General features: G+C 39.5%; 1 protein-coding gene across 1 annotated transcript; it reads right to left on the bottom strand.

Annotated features, from left to right (window-relative positions):
- Nucleotides 1–2,846: 2,846 nt before the first annotated feature.
- On the bottom strand, nucleotides 2,847–9,596 carry LOC139456220 (zinc finger matrin-type protein 5-like). The gene is made up of 4 exons (XM_071237803.1): nucleotides 9,439–9,596; nucleotides 7,378–7,440; nucleotides 4,601–4,675; nucleotides 2,847–3,118 (listed from the first exon to the last, which is right to left on the bottom strand). Exons 1-4 carry the CDS (start codon nucleotides 9,569–9,571, stop codon nucleotides 2,847–2,849), a joined length of 543 nt encoding a protein of 180 aa, XP_071093904.1. The 5' UTR covers nucleotides 9,572–9,596.
- Between the last annotated feature and the right edge of the window lie 14,379 nt (nucleotides 9,597–23,975).

Below are 23,975 nucleotides of genomic sequence, written 5' to 3'. Positions count from 1 at the left end.
TGGGCTTCTGTAAATAATAATGCCCTGAAAAATAGCGTTACCCTTATAATATCAACTTAAGCTGCCACAATCATACGTTTAGTTTAACCAGATTGACAAAAAGATTAAAGAAAGTTTCTATTTTAAGTTTTAGCTAAAGTATCTTAATTACAAAGTCTGTATAGTTATTTAGAAGTTGTAATAATTATGTCAAGGAATATTAAAGATAAGGTCTTTATTGTACACAGGGCTTGATTTACGAACTTGATTTAACCTGCGGTGAGTGCACGTTGACATGAAAACCTGGTTACACCAGACAAAACCAGTTTACACCAGACAAAACCAGGTTACACCAGACAAAACCAGGTTGCACCCTGGTCCTATAAATTTATCACAAGTTGCCCTTAAATGTTGTGTATGGATAATAAAGATGTTAATCATATGCCTTATCATAATATCTTACTTATTGTTCATAGATATTCAATATCAATATTTAAGAACTGAACAAGAGAATCTGATATTGAATGTATGCCAGTCGACTGCCATCATTAGCTTGAAAATAGGATTGGCTAAATCTTGGATAATTTCTTCTGTAGATAATTTACTAATTCATGTCAAAGTGTATTTTAGTCCAATCTAATTGACACAGATGCCTAACTCTGATACCTCTCTGTGTGAAGATCCAAACTTTCCAAAGTAGGTCATGACAGGCGAACTTTGTAATCAGCCTCAAGGCTGGATCTAACTTCTTGGTACGAGGTAGCAAAGCTTTCAACCAGTGTCTGAACTTTCTATCTCAAAAACAAACTTCCAAAGAAACCTTCAATGGTGTTTTCAGATCTTTACCCAGAGATTTATTGCATTGGAGTGAGAGATCTGATTTAATTGAGATTGGTTTATTCATACTTGTAGGACAAGCAGTCAGTCTTTGGTATTTTAATCAGGCCAGAATTCTTGTGGCTTGTATCGGAACGTACACAGCCTTAATGCACCTGAAAAGCTTTATGGTGAAAAGTCATCACGTCCCCTGCAGCTTTGTTTTTGCGCAAATTACGCCTAACATAATGCTCGATAATACATTCAAAGTTATTTGTCAAGGTTGAATGATTTTCATAATATTAAATTTCAAGTCTTTGAATGGCATTTAGAAGTGATACATAAGGAAGAGAATTTATCGATGTCAACTTCTTTATTATGAGGAACACGTTTCGGTGTATATACTTACTCCTTCATCAGGGGATTTCTTATTCACCAGATGAAGGAGCAAGCAGTTTCATAATATAGAAAGGAACATCCATAAATTCTTCCTCATTTAATTTCAGATTAAAACCTGAAGCAGCTATCTGCACTGAAATAAAGAATGACTAAAAATAACCCGAAAATTTAGAATTGTAACAAATGGTGCCTTGTTACACGTATTATGCATAGGTGTTGTAAATTGTTAAGATGTTAATATTGAGGCAAGTTTTTACATTGCTCTTCCGCCAAAAGTAAGCTGTAAATTGTTTCCAATTTTACATCTGTTATGTACATTGTTGGCATGTTTTTACTGTGCACAGCATATCTTCTAGTTCCTGTTTATTAAAGACATGCTGTTGTTGTTGCTAGGTTGTTACAGCTGAAGGCGTTGCTGTGGAGCTGATTTCGTTGCACTGGAGCTGAAATAGGCTTTTCTGCTGAAATATAGTCAAACCTTGGTTTTCTGACCTTGGGCATGAATAGTCACGTGTTTAGTTTCTTGAGAAACCTCTGATGTTTCACGATTCCATTTTGACAGTACTGTTTGTAAGGTCAAGACGAGTGTCATTACTAGTAGTAGTAGAATAGGAAGTCTGAGTTTATTTCAGAGAAAAATGATTTGATTTTCAATTACATTTTTGTTTCATTCCTAGTTTTCATCACCATGTTCATATCAACCCCCACCTCGACAAATATCAAAATGTCACGGAGTTAACCGGCACCCACTTGGGTGTTGGTCCAATATTGGCATGAACAAGATGGCAAGATTAAAACAGAAGTTGATAGGTTTTCTGTCCATTTATTGACAATGAATTTCTGTACATACAGGAAATTGTGAAATGATTCCCATAATATATGACATGTAATAAATCTTATAATCACTGTCGTGTTGTGTCGAGTCATACTTGAGTGAGTGATTTGGGATTTACACTGCTTTGAACAGTGTTCCAGTTATATCACAGCATGTCTTCTTGATGTAGAAGGAAAGCCTAAAGTGATGCAGGTGAAACCTACAAGCACGGGTATAGTGCTGACCAACCTAGCATCATAATTGGTTGGTTGGTTTGTTGTTTAACGCCGCACTCAGCAATGTTCCAGCTATATGACGGCGGTCTGTAAATAATGGAGTCAGGACCAGACAATCCAGTGATTGATATCATGAGCATCGAGCCATGCAATTGGGATCGATGACATGCATCAACCAAGTCAGCGAGCCTGACCACCCGATCCCGTTGGTCGCCTTTTACGACAAGCATAGTCACCTTTTACGACAAGCATGGGTTGCTGAAGACCTATTCTACCCCGGAATCTTCACGGGTCCATCATAATTGGGGTGAACCAGGATTCGAACCCATGATCATAGTTTTCTTCCATGCCCAAGGGACACAACTTTGCACAGGAGTTGCAGTGCCCCCTTCTGACATCTAAGCTCGTCACTCAAGTGTAAGTCAGATGGACACAATGAGGAAGGGAGTGAATGTTCAATCCTAGCTACCATATTCTCCATATTAAGTGCCCCCTGACCAACTTGACCAATCTGAAACTTTTGTTTGCATTTAATGCCGCACTCAGCATTATTCAGTCTGTACATAATAACAGGGCCAAGCTCCTACCCATGTACCTCTAGTTCATCCCCACTCCTCCAAGGGCAGATACTTGTAAGCATCTGGGGGTGGGGGCAGGAGTGAGGGAGGCAGGTTGGGGATGTTGGCAAGGACTGGAGGTAGTGAATACACCGGCAGCTGGAACACTGCTGCTTCATCCGATGGTTCTGTGATGCCACTCTTCACATCTTCTTCAGTCTTCAGTTTCTTGGACCGTTTGTCCAGCCATTCCTCAAGTGTGGGCACCTTCTCCTCCTCTTGCCTCTGCTTCTGTGTGGCCTCTCTTCTACTCCTGACTGAAGAAGGAAGACAAATTATTACAATATCACAGGCTGACTTACCCTTTCTCTTAACAGATTGTTAAAACTTGTTATACAAGTGCAGTGAAAGTATATATTCAATTAACATTACAACTTCATGCATAAACCTACAGAACAGCAGAATGGATGAAATGTTTAACGCTGCACTCGGCAATATTTCAGCTAAATACATAACCAGGACCAGACAATCCAGTGATTGATATTGTGAGCAACGATCCACGTCGTCAGGGAATGATGACACGCCATCAACCAAGTCACTGAGCCTGACCACCCGATACATTAAGTCGCCTCTTACGACCAGCATCAGTTTCTGCAGACATATTCTAACTTGAAACCCCACAGGTGAATGTCTGAAGGATGACAAATTTAAAAACATTTGATATTTCATGCCACTATCCACTTAAGAAACCAGGCTGTATTCCACAAATGGATCTTCGCGTCAAGATCATCACAACTTCCATACTGTCACCCAGACTTACGACAGTCATAGTGCTAAGATGATCACAACTACCCTACTTTCATCTAGACTTACGACAGTAGTAGCGCTAAGATGATCACAACTACCCTCCTTTCATCTAGACTTACGACAGTTGTAGTGCTAAGATGATCACAACACCCCTACTTTCACCTAGACTTACGACAGTCATAGCGCTAAGATGATCACAACTACCCTACTTTCACCAAGACTTAGGACAGTTGTAGTGCTAAGATGATCACAACACCCCTACTTTCACCTAGACTTACGACAGTAGTAGCGCTAAGATGATCACAACTACCCTACTTTCATCTAGACTTACGACAGTAGTAGCGCTAAGATGATCACAACTACCCTTCTTTCATCTAGACTTACGACAGTCATAGTGCTAAGATGATCACAACTACCCTACTTTCATCTAGACTTACGACAGTAGTAGCGCTAAGATGATCACAACTACCCTTCTTTCATCTAGACTTAAGACAGTAGTAGCACTAAGATGATCACAACTACCCTACTTTCATCTAGACTTACGACAGTAGTAGCGCTAAGATGATCACAACTACCCTACTTTCATCTAGACTTACGACAGTAGTAGCGCTAAGATGATCACAACTACCCTTCTTTCATCTAGACTTAAGACAGTAGTAGCGCTAAGATGATCACAACTACCCTACTTTCACATGTGTTATTAATATGAGAATGCCTGCTATTATTATACGTATCCAACACAAAGAATATTTGTACAAGCAAAGAACGGCAAAAATAGCTACCTTCTCTCAGACTTGCAGTTTTTGTTAATAAGATATATGAAAGAAAGATGATACATTGATAACTAATATATCTCAAATGTGTACATCTATTTAGATCCAATATACAAATAGTGCTCCACGACAAATTATCCTCCGGCAAAATGTCGTACTGTTCGCCTCCTGGCCACATAAACGAAATAAATCTGTCTGTCTGTCTGTCTGTCTACTCACTTTCATTCTCTAGTTCTTCCCTGACCTTGTCAGTCACATGTGACCACCGGCAGTTGACACCATAATGACATTCCCCTGGAAAAACAATAGCATTTATATATCCAGTGATACTCTAAACATAACACAACATCTAAGACTGACATCCATGTTTTCTCACCTCAGCATCCTCAACTCTCCCTTCTATTACGAAAAACTACCCAGACCCATTTGCTGCCATAGCTTTGCATGGAGCCTGATTCAAATAGGCTGATGCTAAAAAAACATCCAATCAAATTACTCTCAAGAGCAAGAGAAATTCTCTGCTAAGTAAGAGGAGATATTGAGGTAGTGATGCCACTTCTGAAATGAAGCTATAAAAGGGAAATGCGTCTGGGGTATTTATGAAAATAGAACATGAATTTTTTTTAGATTTAACACGCTGGAATTTTGCATCTTCCCCAGGCAAGTGAGTTACCTGACTATGAAAGTCAAATGTCCACCTTTGCCAAACTAGGCTGGAATTTCGGGGCTCAATTGTAGCACCATCAGTGGCCATTACCAGTTATGTCCCTTCAATGCCTCTAATATGGACCAATCAGGTTCGACCTCTCGTATGACTTGCATTTGCTTTAAACAAAATGGCGACCCCTAGTCAAGACGATCTGATCGATAATCCAGATCTATATTGTGATAAAACAGGTCTCACCTTGCGAAGTGCATCAAATCATGTGAGCACCTTGATTAAAAACATGAAAAGATTTGGAAAATATCTGTTGAAGCTGAGTTGGAGGTGCACATGCTTTGCAAATCCTGCAATCAACAGAAATCTGCAAAGAAGCTTAAGAACTGAATGTCGATTTTGATTTGACTATGCATAGAAAATATAACTCCATAATACCTGCCTAGTTCATCAAGGGTGGAAACTGGACTTTTACAGTCAGTTAACTCCCTTGCCTCAGGAAGATGTGAATATTGAGGATGTCATCTCAGCTGCTAGAATGCATATTGCTGTCTGGGTTCAATTTGAGTGCGTGAATAAATGAGGTGTCAGTTACCACTAATTTGAACAGTAGTGAGTGAGTGAGTTGGGTTTAACGCCGCTTTCAAAAAAGTATCCCAGTCATATCACGGCGTGTCAGCTTAATGTGGGAGGAAAGCCCGAAGTGATGCAGGTCACTTCGGTGAAACCCACTAGCACGGGTATGGTGCTGACAAACCTAGAAACATAATCAGGGCGAACCGGGATTCGAACCCAGAATCATAGGTTTCTGGCGTGCCCAAGGGACGCAACTCTGCACAGCGAATCGCGGCGCCTTAGACGACTGGGCCACCCGTGCCCCCAATTTGAACAGTATCTCAGCTAGGCATACATCACACCTTGTCAGCTTAATGTGGGTTGGGTGAGGGGTGTTTAACATTATTCACATGTGTCTGGCTGCTTGAACTAGTTGAGACTAATGCCGATTTTATAGTGCTAGCCCACTGAGATACCATGCCACAGTTTAACAATGATACCCCACTCAGACGCAAGATACTGACTCCGAGCTGACGAGTCCTTGTTTCACATAAAAATACACGCCCAACACAGTTCAACTATGAAACAGAAAGTCCCTTGCCTCTAGTTACCCTCATAACAAAGCTAGCAGCACTTTCATTTAACGTGTTCAAATGACATGACCCTCTTTTTCAGCAATGAGCTGTCAGGAAATTTCAAATTGAATGAGATTGAGATTGGTTTTACATGGCTTTTAGCAATATTCCAACAATATCACGGCGGGGGGACACCAGAAATGGGCTTCACACATTGTACCCATGTCGGGATTCGAATCTGGGTCTTCGGCGTGACGAGTGAACGTTTTAACCGCTAGGCTATCCGACCGCCCCTGAAAACAAAGTTACTGTAAGCACAGGACCGCCTCCAAGTGGATAGAGTGCCTGCCCGAGAGGAAGGTTGGGTGTTCGAAACCTTTCCTTGCCGTACCACAAAACGTTAAATGATGGTACTTGTTGTTACCCTGCCTGGTGTTTGGCATTAAGGGGCTAAAACAAGGATTGGTCGGCTCGGAGTCAGTAAACTGTATCTGAGTGGGGTATCCATGTTAAACTGCGGCATGGTATCTCAGTGTGCTGACACTATAAATTGGCATCAGACCGGACTAGTACAAGCAGACACACACACGTGCATGCACGTCGCTATATCAGTGCAACAACCTTGAACATGACGTTAAACCCCATTTCACCTCACCTCTGGAACAGTATCATTGTTACTGATCCAGTGTTTGTAAATATTCTTCAAAGTGACCATATTTTTCCCTTATGTTCCCTAAGAGGCCTGCAAGAACTGTATGTGTCGAGTTGAGAATGAAGGTCAGACTTCAAATTCCCATGGTACACATAGACACAGACACACAGACACAGACACACAGACACACACACACACACACACACACACACACACACACACACACACACACAATTCACTATATAATCTTCAACACGATGTTAAACCCCATCTCACCTCACCTCACCGACTGTAGCACACTTTAATTGTCTCAATGTGTGCATGACCTTGACATTGCACATCGCTACACAGATGGCAAGTATTTGTCATACAGACATGAAAAAGGAAATCATTATAAGTCATTAATTGACATTAATTTAAAGAGATCATTCATCACAAGTGTTTCTCAATATGGAAAATATCAACAGAGTCTTTGTTAATTGGTATTTGCCGAGCATTAAGCAAGGAAATTACCGATTGTTTACATTGGTTGACGTAACTAACAAGGACACAGTACCTGTAGTTTTGAAGTTGTGACACAATGGTAGTTTGGAAGACTCCGCTAAGACCTTGGCCGGATCTGGAACAGAGAAAACATGCTTGAAACGTGAGTATGTGAGTGAGTGGGTGAGTTTGGCTCTGTGCTGCTTAGAACAGTATTCCAGTTGTTTGTTTGTTTGTTGTTTAACGCCAAACTCAGCAATATTCCAGCTATATGACGGCGGTCTGTAAATAATCGAGCCTGGACCAAACAATCCAAGGATAGATGTCATGAGCATCAATCCACTCAATTGGGATACAATAACATGCATCAACCAAGTCAGTGAGCCTGACCTCCCAATCCCGTTAGTCCCCTCTTACGACAAGCATAGTCGCCTGAAATAATTTTAAGAAAATGATCGCCATTATAGAAAATCTATGCGAGAGATGGGGATTCAGGGTTAGAATACGTCCCCAGTAGCCTGTGCTACTCATTAGAAATGGCTAAGTGGATGGGATGGTGAGGCTCGGCTGATTACATGTCATCTCGCCATCTTGCTGACGATATCAATCACTGCATTGTGTGGTCCAGACTTGATTATTTACGGGCCACTGTTGAATAGCTTGAGGCATCTTTGATATTGGGGTCGGGGGGTAGTGGAGAGGTTAGTGGTAGCTTTGTTCGTCACCCTAAAAGCCCAGGGCAATTCCCAACAGGAATATTACGTGTGAAGCCAACTGCTACTCTCTGATCGTGCTGATATTAACTGTTGTTACTCTGACTTTCTAGGGACCATCCGTAAATCAAATTTGGTCATGTCTGTTAAGAATTGAAATCAATATATTTGCATTTATAGTTTGTTTGTTGTTTGTTAAGGCGGTCTGTAACTAATAGCGTCTAGACCAGACAATCCAGTGATTGACATCATGAGCATCGATCCAGGCAATTGGAATATGATGACATGCTTCAACCAAGTCAGCGAGTCTGACCACCCGATTCCGTTAGTTGCCTCAAGCATAGTCGCCTTTTACGGCAAGAATGGGTTGCTGAAGACCTTTTTTAACCTGGATCTTCATGGCTATTTTGCATTTATTGAGTATAAACATAAAAATCAGTGTGTAAGCAGTGTAAATCCGTGTAGCAGATCAACACAAAATATGCACACTGGTTATTAGGGCTGGGACGATACACCAACTGTGCGATCCGATATGTTTCACGATACCTTGGTCACGATGCAATATGTATCACGATGCTTGCATGTGCTCTCATCTGTGGTGCGTAAGTCATCGTGTTCATAGACAGTATGGCCAAATACCTGGCACACTGACGATTTACAGTTGATAGTGTCAAGAATGCCGCAATGGATGAAAATATTTACTTTTTCCAAATAATTTTCATTACTAATTAGTGTTTGGTGAAACAGTTATTAAAGTAAGAGTAAGAATCAATATTTTTTTACTTAGTGTGCAACTGTGATCGATACTTGTATCGAACAGTAAAACATCCCGTTTCACAGATGCGTCAGTGTATCGTCCCACTACTACGATATTTTACGTTTATTCCGCAGAGTTGTGTCCCTTAGTCTTGTCAGGATCCTATGATAATGAGTTCTAATCCTGGTTTGTCTTATAATGTTTCTAGGTTTGTCAGCTTGTGGGTTTCAACAAAGTGATAAACATCTGAGACCTGTAGCACTTTGAACTTTCCTCACACATATAGCTGACACACCTTTATACAACTTGACTACAAATCCAGAATAGGTCTTCAGCAACCCATGCTTGCCGTAAAAGGTGACTATGCTTGTCTTAAGAGGCGACTCACGGGATCGGGTGGTCAGGCTCGCTGAATAAGAACTAGAACAAGAATCTGTTAGAATATGAAGCTAAGAATTAGATTAAATGATGATGTGTGTCCTTTCATTAGCCTACCAGATACCTCTTGAATCGTAACTTAAGCAATGATAAATGAAATGTCGAACAGTGGAGAGCAAAAGTCTAAACAGAACCTATCTTGTCATGAACTCAGAATGAGGGGTGAAGAGACAATGTCTCAGACATGATAAATCTAATTTCGAAGTTATCAAAATTATTAAATTACCTCTTTTTATGAAAGAATCGTAATGGGCTTTCTTTTGCTTTTGATGATAAACGCCCATCAAATGATTCTTCCTGTTGGTTGCGTTATCTGCAAAAGATTTATCGCAATAATCACAATAATACCGTTTTCCCATCGTCGAAGTTTTCCGATACACAGTTTTCGTGATATCCACGGGCAGGTAACTCTAATCTCGGGATAGCCTAAAAGTCGGACTGGCTATGATAAACTGGTTCCACAGTTGGAACGCGACGCAAGCTTAGCGCGGTTTAGTTTAGGTAGATAGGAACCCAGTCTATGGCTATGAAAACTTCTCATTGGCTAAATACTCATAAGCGAAGTCAACACTTCGATGCAAAATACACACGTAACATTAATCACACACCATACATGTGCAACACAATTAAGTTATTGAGAGTAAATTGCTAGAAAATCGTGAGTTCTGTAAGCACCCGTGAAACAGGATTTTTCCCCATCCGAATTCAAAATATATTTTATGGATAAGTAACTGAATTCCGTATGTCACACCAGCACCAGCCGAGCAAAACCGTCCCCATTTGAACGTGAAACGATAGATCACTCCATTGATGTGTTTAAATGTTTGAAACCAGTTACTGCAGTAGGCCTATATCTATTTAATAGATAATTGGTTTTTGATTTGTTGTGACAACCTACATAGAAAAATGCATTGCAACTTTGCAGGGAATTTAAACTATTTATCATCCACTATGAGGACAGATTTTTAAAAAAAGAATGTTAACAAACTTTTAAATATACGAAAGGTTTAATATATCATTAATTATTAAAAACAGGGGGTTGTTCAATTGAGTGGACCAGATACTAGTATGTGTTATTATATATATTATTATAGAAACTATAATTAAAACTTGTTGAAAATTAATAAAACATATTTGAAATTGTAAACTTCCTGACCTGATGTTTTGGGCAAATCACCTGTAACAACCATAAAAACATTGTTCTAACTGCCTGGAAATAATCGCATGCAGATCAACCCCATAACCTGTGTTCAGTGTGTTCTAAATGTTGTTATACCTTATATCATGTGGTAAAAATCCAAACAAAATACAGTATACAAAATACAGGCCTAATACAATGAGTTGTTTACAGTGGACCAGTAAGAGATTAACCATAGCTCAAATTTCATATGAAAGTATGCCCTGAAATCTTTGATTAAATTCTTTGCTTTATGAATGTAACGCTGTGACTCTAAAGAAAGGGGGAAACAGATGTATATGTACAGGATTTTATGCCGCTTTTAACAATATTCCAGCAATATAACAGTGGGTTACACTACAAATGTGCTTCACACATTGTACCCATGTAGGGAATCGAACATGGGTCTTCAGCGTGACGATCAAACGCTTTAACCACAAGGCTACTCCACCCCCCTATTTTATATGAACACTTGAAATAAAGTTTAGAAAAAAATATAATATGATTTGCTTTCATCAATTTATTTTATTATGCATTTGAACATCTATCATGCAAAACAAACAAATCTGACATGTAAAATAAATCTCCAGTACATAAATGCGAGACAGTTATGAAAACATATGTAACTTGTAAGGTAATTAAATTACATCAGTGATATTGAAACATGTCCACAATATTTCAAGAAGTATTCAAACCAATAGAAATAAGCACATCATGTCAACATGATAGAAAACTATAAACTGTTTCGGCTATTATTGGATTATTAACATGGTATAAAAATTATGCATATATCATCAATATAAGTTGCTTCTTCTATAGGCTTCCCTCCAGATTGAATGACAAAAATATATATTTCAATGGTATGATATTTTTGGAATGTTTGGTAATAAAAGACACTTTTTCATTTCAGAAACAATCTACACCTCATAAACAAGAGGTTCACTTTTTGGATTTGCAGAAATAGTTGAAGAATCAGAGTTATTCAATCGTGTGTTGTCGAGGTGATTCGTGAACGATTTCCATCTGATGTATGTACTGTTTTTCTCTATGCTCACTAAAATAAACCTTTTTCATTGAAATCTTGTTTTATGGTCTCTGACAACAATCAGCCTTCGCTGTTTCTGTAAGTTGCTATAATACAGGGTGGCTGATGCTGGATGAGGTAGTTTGGGGCAAAGGCGAAGGCCGGGGAAAAGACTGAAGAAAAAAGCACAAGCACTGGCTAAATGCTTAGTGGCAATTTATCAGTGCTCTGGCTGACTATTTCAAAAGCACAGTTCTCTTGTTGCCTGAAGCACTGTACCTCACAAGACACACTAATATTTTATGACTTGTAGCTCTGCATGAAAATAAACACAATTTGCACACAATGAAAATGGATCTCAACGCCAGGAATTTCTTCTGACACCGGTGGGGCAGGATACTCTAACCTTTCGCAAACACCTGGTATCATCACTATTTGATAGCTATTCATTAACACATTCTCATGATTTAGTCAGAATCGTACTATCGACTCTGTTTTGTACAGAGATTTCTTATGAATATCGAAAGGGTTTTGTAGCTTTTATTTTCATCCATATTATCATTGAGGGACCTGAAAAATAAAACAATTTTTAAGATAAATTTGTCAATATAATATGTACACCGACTAAGTGATTGTAAAAAGTAGGTGGTAACAGTCATCAGCTGTGTCAGGCATGTCATGCTTACTTTCGGCCTCCCTGGGCGCCTAAATACAAATGTCATCAGTTAACTGTGTAGAAATTGTATCAGATCTATACTTTTATGTGTCATCCACACTACACTTTTACATCAGTGAGTGAGTGAGTGAGTGAGTATGGTTTTACGCCGCTTTTAGCAATATTCCAGCAATATCACGGCGGGGGACACCAGAAATGGGCTTCACACATTGTACCCATGTCGGGAATCGAACCCGGGTCTTTGGCGTGACGAGCGAAAGTTTTAACCACTAGGCTACCCGACCACCCCACACTTTTACATCAAAAGACATTATATATACTATACGAATCTTTACTAATTAATACAATATATCCCCAACCAGGACATAACATTTTAAAGAAATTTTAATTAGAGAATAATTTGATTTCCTTTATTTCTGTAAGACTTACTATATTATTACATATACCACTGTGTCTAGAAGTGGCCCAGATTGCTATTTTTTAAGAGAATTTTTTTCAATATTATTGACACATTTCACATCCTCTATATCTCCAGGGATCGCAGGTCAGTGATCGTAGGTACATGTGTACCGAAATGCGAACGCCGGAGATATCGAGGAGACATATATCCCCACCTCGTGCATTTTTTAAAAGTTTTCCAGAATATCTTGTAACACCGTTATAGTTAAATTAAAAACGGTTCCCATATGCTGCTATGTATTGTATATCATTCACATCGTATATATTTTCTTCTTCTATTTCACGACAGGGCTCGGGTAGCCCAGTCGTCTAAGACGCCGCAATTCGCTGAGCAAAGTAGCGTCCCTTTGTCACGCCAGCGTTGCAGACGTTGACCACTTTGGTGAAACCCACGAGTATGGAGCTCACAAACAAAAAAACATAATCGGGGCGAACCGAGATTTGAACCCACGATCATAGGTTTCAGGCTGCCCAATGGACACAACTCTAGTTATCTGCACAGCGAATTGCGGCGCCTAAGATTTGTTGTTTTGGGTTTGTTTTTTGTATAACGCCGCACTCAGCAATATTCCACATATATGACCGTGGTCTGTAAATAATCGAATCTGGACCAGACAATCCTGTGATTGACATCATGAGCATCGATCCACGCAATTGGATCCACGCAGCGAGCCTGACCACCCGATCCCGTTAGTCACCTCTTACGACAAGCATAATCGCCTTTTACGACAAGCATGGTTTGCTGAAGACCTATTCAACCCCGGAATTCTATTTACGGCAATTCACGGGTTGTACCCATGTGGGGAATCGAACCCGAGCATTCGGCGTGACGACCAATGCTTTAACCACGACAAGGCAATTCGATGGGACAGACTTTATGAATTTCGTTGATGGGTGTCTTCGATATCTCATCTTGAAAATCAATACATTTGCTCTTGTCGGCATAAATTAATAACATTTCAAACATGTTAGGGACGACGCTCACTCTATCAAATGCACCGGTGGGCTTAGACCCCTATTTCTCATGTTTAAATTATTCACGCGCTACTTTGAACGCTGCGTTTAAACCAGTATATTTTTACACAAAGTTTTTCAGCCACAGATTCCTTTTCACAAACTGTTTCAGGAAAGAGTGATGGGTAAATAGACATAATCAAATTTAACAACAGTTTTTTCAATAATTTCCATTACGTAAAAAAAACAAACTCGGTATACTGTCCTTTGACCCTCAGTTAATACGTTTTTAAAATGTTAAGGCGCTTGGCAACTCATGGTTGACCATCCACTGTATTACATTTCCATTCTATTAGGATGAATACCGCCAAAAATTACCATTTATAATTGCTAAATCATTTGCGAAATTTGGAACAAAATCCAAGCCATATTACGGAGAGGGGCGTCAAAATCGGCTCTACATGGTGTACCCATTTGGTGAATTGGTGTGACGAGTCAACGCTTTAACCTCGCTAAACAAACCCTACAGCCAATGGCTTTGTCGGTTAAGATTATTTATATAAACAAATGTCAAATCAGGTTAGAAATGTTGTATATTTCATGCAGGTGTTCACCAGAATAGTCACGTGATGTCATGGTTACGAGTTTAGCCAATCGGGAAACACTTCCGTTGCACGAGTTTTTCCTGCGCGTAATCCAGACCCTGTGGATCGAAGCAGACGACGCTCACTCTATCAAATGCACCGGTGGGCTTAGACCCCTATTTCTCATGTTTAAATTATTCACGCGCTACTTTGAACGCTGCGTTTAAACCTTTGGTATGGCATGTGCATTATGAAGACTTTTCACGAAGAAACATTTTTCAGCTTGATTCCCTGCCCTGTCGATACCAAACAGAACCAGAGAGCACCAGGCCGGTAAGAGCGTTTCTCTGTCACTCTGTGTGTGCGTGCGTGTGTGTGTACGTGTGTGTGGATTCTAAATTCTGTTTATGTTCTTACACATAGGTCATTTGTGTTTTCAATTTGACCAATTACACAATTATAATAACAACCGCATTACGACGGGAAGACCAAGGATGGGTTTCACACATTTTACCCAATTTGGGTACAAGACCCGCATTTTCGTCACAGGAGCGAACGTTTCAACATGGTATCTCCATTCAACACCAGTGATGTAAGAGAAAACAGTTTCGTTGCCGTCATAACGGCTTCCTCAACACACTTATGCAGTGTTAATATACGATTTTAAAACTCAACCCGTACGAACAAGTGGTATGTTATTTATCAGTATTTTTTAGATAAAGAATGAATGAATGATTATGTTTTTTACGCCACTTTTAGCATTATTCCTGTAATATCACGCGGGGGATACCAGAAATGGGCTTCACACGTTGTACCCATGATGGGATTCGAACCCGCGCGTGCACATTATACACAAACCGAATTATTTTTTTCAATCAATTTTCACAAGGAGAATTTTGTCCAACGCCTCCACACATTGGCCAACAACATAATATACATACATGCAGAGCATTTGCTGTGAAATGACCGTTTAACCATTCATTGCAGCTCTATCTTGTCCATGGCCAAGATTCAATATATATGGTAATTGGTTTGTTTGGAATTTTGTTTTGTCAAAGATTAATTTAAATTATTTGTTGTATGTTATATTGAAATTTGAAATTGCCGAGAATACTGTCGATGCACTAAATGGCCTGAAAAGTAAAGCTAGATTGTTTTTATATTTTAATGTATAGAGATCGAACAGAAGTTTGTTACTGATCGTGATATAAAGATTTATTTTGTCTAAATGGGTCGAGTTAGTAACAAATGTGCCATTTAGTAATACTTTTCATGTGAAGGGATTTATGTCCATATAGATTTACAATTTGGAATATTTTATATTAATGTTTTGATACTCTTGCTCAGTTTAAGAGTTTCAGAGTTGGTGGGGGTAGATAATAGGTCAGCTAATGTAAGTAATTTGTTTAGGAAGATTCCAGTTCTTGCCCTCAGGGCTACCTTTAGGGATTACTTAAGAATGAACTTTCACTTTGTGTGAGTTCATTGAAGTATGAACCTTCAAAGTATGTAGTCCAAACTGAATGAACTTCAGGGCTCGACTGGCGCCGTTGTCACGAAATATATTCGCCCCCAGAATAACCCCCCCCCCCCCCCCCGGCGAATTTATACCGGTACAGTTCCGCCCCTCTCTAAATAAACTCTCCCCAACCCTACGAAATAAAATCTGCCCCCCCCCCCCCCCCCCCCAAAGAATATTTCCTCCCCCAGTCGTTTTATAAATACCTGCCATGCAGTTCAAAAGTTGCCAAACACTTCTGATAGAGACGATGTTTTAGAATGTGGAGTGAAAATGGTTTCACTTTGAGCACTGTGTTTTCTTTAACTACCGCAATATGAGAAAATAAAATGGTATATAGGTAGATATAATACTAGTCGTTAGATATAAAGAATGTTTAGTAACTTTAGAAGTTCTAGGACAGTTATTAACACGTGTTGTGTCAGCCCTATGACATTCGCGAATGTCCACTTCCAGAAACCATCCTGTTTTGGTTTAACATGAATTAGTAAAGGTTAATTAGGGATGCCCAACACGTTAATTAATGAAAGACGAGTAGTCAAAACACTGTCATTTCCTGCCCAGGACATCACACCCTTACACGCTAAGGTCGGTGAGAAACATTCTCATCAAAGAAAACACACAGTCAAGACTGTAGATTCCCGTGTCTAGCTACAAATCCTGTGATGTATTAAAGGTTGAAGACTTTTGAACTGATCTGTCCGAAAGTTTATATTTAAAATTTTGGAATTGGCTACAGTGATGAAGTCTTATATCAATATGTAGATTCATAAATATTGGTTTTATGTTTCAACGGAGATATGATATTTTCTTATGAAATATCGCGTATTAGTGTAATTTGCATGCTTTACCATTCATTGTACCATTCTAAACCATGTGGATGTTGTAATATCACTCAATCGGGTGGGAAAACAGCCCAATCCTCGCTCTATAAAGGACTATGTCAATCATTTTGCAAGTTGAAATGACCCCTGATACTTTATGAATACTTTATGACAGTTTATGGAGTCAAAATCAATGCTGATTATTCATAAACTTAATGCTTCGTACTATAGGCCCGTGGCCTCTTCAGTGCTGAATAAAGATTAAAAATACACCAGTCAATCAAAGATGAAGGTGACTTGTTTTGTTCTTAGACTAACATTTCAAACCATCGATTGTGTTCACATGTAGACTCAAACTGGTATATTAAAAAATGTATACAGACAACAACTGTATTAGAAACATCAAACTCTGTAGAGACTCTTGTCTCCCATCCTTTGTTTGGCATGATTATGTCTTATAATTATTTTAGGATGGAAGGTACAGCTACCAAATAAAATATGCTGAAATATCAATTCATTATGACCATATTTCAAAATCTATTTTTTAAAGTAACCCTCCTTACATTAAAGATAACTATTTAAAGAATATAGCACTTAAAGAAATTGCAACAAACTGAATAACCAGGGGGAGACTTTATACTCCGCCCGGGGGAGATTTTATTTCAGATCAGATTCTCCGGGGGAGAATCTGGACCGGTATAAAATCTGCGGGGGGAGAATTTGTACGGGGGAGAGTTTATACCGGGACACCGGCAATGGAGACTGGAATGATGGCTGCATGGAGTATGGTCACGTGTTGTTTCAGGTGAACAATTAACTTGCCTTTGCATGTGTTTGTGACGGGTGCCACCGGTGGTGCAGGATACGATCACCTTTTCGCGAGCACCTGGTTTCATCACTATTCTCGAGTGATTCATAAACACATGCTCATGACATAGTCGGAATCGTACAATCAACCCAGCAGAGATTTCTATTAAATGTAGTAAGGGTATTGTCGCTTTTATTTACTTGAAGAAGAATGGGGGCAGGACTTTGTTGGATTGTGGTAGGGTCGGAGGCTTTGGATGGAGACTTTATTGGTGGAGGTTGAAAGCTGTTGGCGAGTCGGACGTTGTATTGATACTGGGATGTTACTTGCTACGGCCGATTATACCGTGAAATAATGTGAATGAATGAATCATAATGAGTGCGTCTTTTAATGTTTTTGCTCCAGCTCAGATGCGCGAAACCCTATATCATGATCAGTTCGTCTCGTATGTTTTAGCTTCAGTTGTGACACCCCGCTTCCTACAATCACGAGTTAGTCTTTTAATGTATTAGTTTCATTTAAGACGCGCCACTTCCTATTAAAATGAGTTATACTTTTAATGTTTTAGCTCAAGGTGAGATCCACCTAGATATCTTAACGATTCAGATACAGACATTATCGTTTTCAATTTCATGGTTATTGAAATCAGTTGTTCTTTTAATGTGTCAGTATCAGGTGAGGCGCCCCATTTTTTATTAAGACGAGCGTATCTTTTTTAGCTCCAGCTAAGACGCATTACTTCTATAATAATGAGCTAGATTTTTTGCGAAACGATCGTAGCCCTAAAAGCATCATAAAGTTATTGTAAGGGAATTGTAAGCTATCGTAGCCTATTTTCGAAACTATCGTAGCCATACGATTATCATCAATCCAAGATAGCTACATATATACCTGTCGTTAGTTTATGTTATCTTCATCCAAAATGGCGGCATTCTTTGCCATAGATATTTTACAAACAAATAATCTGATTTACGTTCAAACATTGACATTTCATTTTGTTAAACTGTGTGATTCAAATTGACACTTCGAAAAAACACAAAGAACGCATCGAAGATATCATGTTAGAAATGTTCTTAATAGCGACAGCGATCCACATCACTATGGTGTCGATAGCCGACAATATATTTCTATCCGAGTCCATGCTAAAGAAGTGTGAAACAACATACCTTTTCGATAATTTGGGAAGGATTAAAACGGAAGGTGTCGACAGGCTCTTTAGTAATGACCGTGACCTTATTGATAAGTCAGGGGCAGCTAATGTTATTGATTGAATGAGGGAATACATGTGATCAAATATGCGTCTAGTATATTTGTATAAAGAGTATATTTATTGTTTTTCTAGCAAAAGTAATTGTGTTTGGTTTCGTTTTCAAAACAACACCTAGGTTATCTATATAACTGAAAGACAAATATTTGACAAGTGATTAAATATTGCCTATTGGAGCAACTAAGTACGGGTATGTTGTCGCTAGGGGCAGGTGTAGATGCAACAGTAAATATTTATCCAGACTTACTTGTATCAAGCTTACCACCGGTTCAATCAACCGGTACGCACCCTACTTTGAACAAATAATGAGGTACAGCGCGCGTTAAGCTATTTTATCAAGTTCGCAGGCTCCCATTCGGGTAGCAATCAATACCAAATTCCCTTAGCGCGTAGTTCCTTGCTTACTCACAGCAATTCTGTTCAATGTCACAATAGCCCACTGCATTCAGCGCACAAGGCAATTTTGGCGCGGCTACCGCGCGAGCCGCTCAGTCTCACAACGCTGTAGTCTCAAGTTATATAATGCACAGTGAAAAAAACAAAAAAATGAAAACTATTTAAAACATCAAAACGAGATCACAGTTAGTCTACACTGAAATCATTTTGTCATTCAGAAATTGATTATGAATTTACCTATATATTGCGTGTAGATCTAATGTTATATTTACTGTTTATGTTATAAATTGAACCATGCGAGATTCAAATATATGAGGCTAAAAATTTAAAAAGGGTGTTTAATATTGGGTCCATTTTGACAATCTTCTCACTGTAAAACATTCCATTCCCTTACTCAACTAAATGCACATTATTTACTTGGAATATCAAACCTTTAAACAGCAACCTACCAAAAATAGAAAACGGCCCCAAATATTCTAACAGTGTTAGTCTAGTGACAAACGCTCTCATTCACTGGTCGGTCGCCGTGGTAATCTTCCCATTCGTGACATTCTAGGTCTGTCAAAGAGAATATATAATTTTTTGGAAACTGAAACCACGCGTATCCATTATACGACCACAACATTTGATCAGCTGTTTGACGTGACGTCATCCACGTCACAACACACGAGGTCAAATCACGCGCACCTGTCAAGACGACAAAATCACAGCGGCGGGAAATCACCAACCGTCTATTTAACCTACACAAATAAAATTGAAGATTGTAACGTCATTGAACGAAAAATAATAAAGCGTTTACTCACTGCTGACTTTTCAGATAACATATCAAATAAGAGTTGAAGACTTGCAATAGATTATCATACGTTAATCGAGAGTACAGTCTACATCAATAATTTGTAAATTTAATATTAATTGGATCTAATATCCATGGCAGAATGTTGGAAATACAAGCAGTCGTCCTATGATAGTATAATCCGTTTTCTGAGGAAATTTATAATGTGTATTAGATGATGTATATACATACATAACTGATTATCAATTATCTTGTACAGTCACAGCATGTACCATGACTCGCGGAAAATACTATTTGAGCAAACCAGTCATACCGTCATTATCACAGTTTCAATGAAAGGAAAAATAAATGGAAATCGTACTTTACAGCACATCGTATGCGGTTAACCCTAATGCAAAAAAGGTATTGCTGTAATCATTTTAGAACCCGTTAAGATTCGGGGTAGAATAGGTCTTCAGCAACCCATGCTTGCTGTAAAGGTGACTATGCTTGTCGAAACGGGATCGGTCGGTCAGGCTCGCTGACTTGGTTGATGCATGTCATCGTATCCCAATTGCGTGGATCTATGCTCTTGATGTCAATCACTGGATTGTCTGGTCCAGGCTTGATAATTTACAGACCGCCGTCATATAGCTGAAATACTGCTGATTACGGCGGTTAACAACAAACAAACATCATTATAGAAGTTATGTCGATGTATTCAATAGTTGTTTTATGTTTGTGTCGCGTGTCGCGTGTACCGTCGACAGAAACGAGGGCCGAGCTACCACATGTGAAACCTGCCTTGACACAATTTGTTTACAATATAGCGTTGCCTAACGTTAGATGTCGTGGCCACACTTTTGAAATCTCCTTTCAGGCTAGGTTATATTTAAACCATTTTAATCACAAGCACCAAAATATCTCAGCGTAAGTGCGTGGACGACGGCTTTTCCCATCTTCATGGGAATAAACGTAACCTAGCATCCGGAACGGGTTCAGTAGCGACTGCCCTACGTCGAAACTATCCGGGGATCGGCGTTCAGGTATGGAGGTGACTCTGGGCGTTGTATGACCACCTTTTTCGCAAACAAATGGCTCGTGAACCGACCCGGTCTTGGGGAGTTACACACGGGGACCTCTGCCTGGGTTTCTTGCAATATGGTAAGCAGGTAAATCCCGTCAACAACAACCAGGACAGCTTCGTATGTTGGGATTTCAACCGGTCGAGATGGATGCGGCCAGCTTGTGTATTCCCTCATAAGTGTTCTCGGTGCCATGCTCTAAATCTATGTGTTCTAATATTGAACACTGGACGCGTCTATACCTTCTGCAACAGAATTCGAATGTTCTATTTCCGGTAGCACTATTGCACGCCTGTGATCTGTTGTAGAACGCGCGTCTTCTCTTCCGGGAGAAGTCCATGCACATTAGCAGAGATAATATGCTGAATATTGTTAGATAAATTTAAATTCGACCATATATTTGTGTTTATATTTATTTTAGAGAAGAAGAGATGCAGATAGATTGGTCAAACAGAAAGTCAATCAGAAAATGTGTATAAGAAAGGTGATATTTTAAGTTTGATGAATAATAGTTTATAAACACGGCATACTTTGTGTTAATAATAACTCATATGTAGCCTGACTAAATATATCAAGAAACGTTATTGATGTACAGCTCATTGGTAATACATGGAAATTACTTGCCTGCATTACAAAACATTTACCTGTATCAGAACACTGGCATTCTGTTAGCTAAATTTACCTGGAGCATTTATGTGTACTGTGGAACATATACGGTCTATTCGATGAACACATGCGTTCTCTCTACGTGTTCCATTAACAGAACATCGGGGTTCTGTTTTCTAACTAGCTTTCAAAGCTGCCCATGCCCTGTGAACGCCATACGTTATGCGAGAAAAGTGACGTGACGTCGCATTTATTTGGCGCTACAGTTTCCTGTCATCTGGGGGTATCTGTGGTAAGCATCCATCTAGGAATTCTTTTGTATCATATTTAATCCTTACATAAAAGTGTGTCACATTTCGGCGATAAAATCATATGCTGATCACATACGAAGTAAAACCTGTCCCATACGAAACGCATAGCAGACGATATTTCTCGCCATTTCTGTCAATGTTCCACAGGTACTATTCGCAAATTGAGAGATGAAATCCCAAACCAATTTGCACTTGTGACTATTGAAAGTTTCCGAAATGATATGCAAGTAAAATGAATATATATTTCAGGTTCTATATGAATCCAGACTTAAGTTCATCAGAACGTGCGAAGCGGGCTGTATGCAACAAATCTCTGAAAATCTAAATTTGGGATCCGAGGGCATAATCAGCATGCATCGAAAATGCATCAAAATCAGTTGTGTAAGTATGTAATGAACAAAAAGAACTAAACCTACACAGGTCATGCTTTTGGCTATTTTATGTGAAATAGTTTAGAGAAACAGTCTCACGTTGTTCTTTTTTGTTTCTATTATAGGGTGCTTTGCAGATTATCAGTACAATTGAAATGATTGTACACAGCACACGTCTACGCAAAGGAGGAAAAGAAACAAGGTTTTGCAGATCAGCCAAGTAGGCGGCAGCAGAGGAAACAATCCAACGCCAGGTAAGAACGCTAGCAGACCTTCCAGTTAGGTTTGGAAATATCTTACCTTGGCTCAAGCATTACTCTTTTTCTCACCCAAAACTGACTAACGGGATTGGGTGGTCAGGCTCGCTGACTTGGTTGAAGCATGTCATCGATCCCAATTGCGTGGATCGATACTCACGATGTCAATCACAGGATTTTCTGGTCAAGGCTCGATTATTTACAGATCGCCGTCATATAGCTTGAATAATGCTGAGTGTGGCGTTAAACAACAAATAAACAAACACTTCATAATATGAGTTGGTCTCTAATGTTTCAGCACCAGTTGCGACGCACCACTTCATATAATGAGTTGGTCTCTAGTGTTTCAGCTGCATTTGCGATGCACTACGTCATACCATGAGTTGATCTCTATAATGTTTCAGCTCCAGTTGTGACTTTATATAATGAGTTGGCCTCTAATGTTTCAGTTCCGATTGTGACGCGCCACTTTATATAATGAGTTGGTCTGTAATGTTTCAGCTCCGATTGTGAGCACCACTTCATATAATGAGTTGTTTTCTAATGTTTCAGCTGCAGTTGCGATGCACCACTTCATATAGTGAGTTGGTCTCCAATGTATCAGCTCCAGTTGCGATGCACCACTTCATATAATGAGTTGGACTGTAATGTTTCAGCTATAGTTGCGATGCACCACTTCATATAATGAGTTGGTCTCTAATGTTTCAGCTCCAGTTGCGATGCACCACTTCATATAATGAGTTGGTCTCTAATGTTTCAGCTCCAGTTGCGATGCACCATTTCATATAGTGAGTTGGTCTCTAATGTTTCAGCTCCAGTTGCGATGCACCACTTCATATAATGAGTTGATCTGTAATGTTTCAGCTCCCCATTCATATTCTCTCAATCATGGTCTTCAGACAATTAACCAGCCTGTGAGCGCTTACCATAATCATCAAACATCATCTAACCACCCTCAACCTTCAAGACTTCAAGCTACTATTATCCAACACCACTAAAGTTCCTTATTCTGTCTGACCCCCTGCCTACAGCCTAGCTACCACGACCGGCTCCCAGCTCAAGCGTCCCTAGAGACCAACCCCCGTTGTTACTCAGCGCCCAGGGACACACTTCCCTCAAGTCGGATTTTTCAAACGACGGTTATTTTTTTTAATGCAACTCTTTTTTCTTATGGATTCATCTTTTTCTGCAGGGGTAAATATGACCTCCCCCTATTATCCACATCCATTTTCTCCATCCCCGATAATAATGATTTCCCAAATGAATTTGCTCTTTGCCTAAAAAAAATCGAAAAAAATCTAATATCAACTTTAAATATGTCAACATATGCGGCCGAGGCTTCAAAATTACTTTTCCTGATCAAACCTCATCATCGACTGGTTAAACATAAATTGGCAAACCCCTTGCTGGCAATCACTAATACAGGGAGTTATATATCTAGACAGCAAAGACAAATCATCGACTCATCGTTCAGCTCATATCTCCCCCACCCCACCCCACCCCCTCCTACCCTACCCTACCCTACCCTACCCCAAACCAAACCACAAAGGCCTCCACACAAAACTCGCCATCGAGCCCAAACACATTCATCCTCAGTCACATACACAATAGTCTCAGCAACATCCACCCCGATCCCCAAACTACAATACAGAGAGGCTCCGAAACACACATCC

This window comes from Haliotis cracherodii, unplaced genomic scaffold (assembly GCF_022045235.1).
Source record: "Haliotis cracherodii isolate W230 unplaced genomic scaffold, xgHalCrac1.p SCAF_11, whole genome shotgun sequence".
Lineage (NCBI taxonomy): Eukaryota > Metazoa > Mollusca > Gastropoda > Lepetellida > Haliotidae > Haliotis > Haliotis cracherodii.
This window is presented reverse-complemented; position numbering and strand designations above follow the sequence as displayed.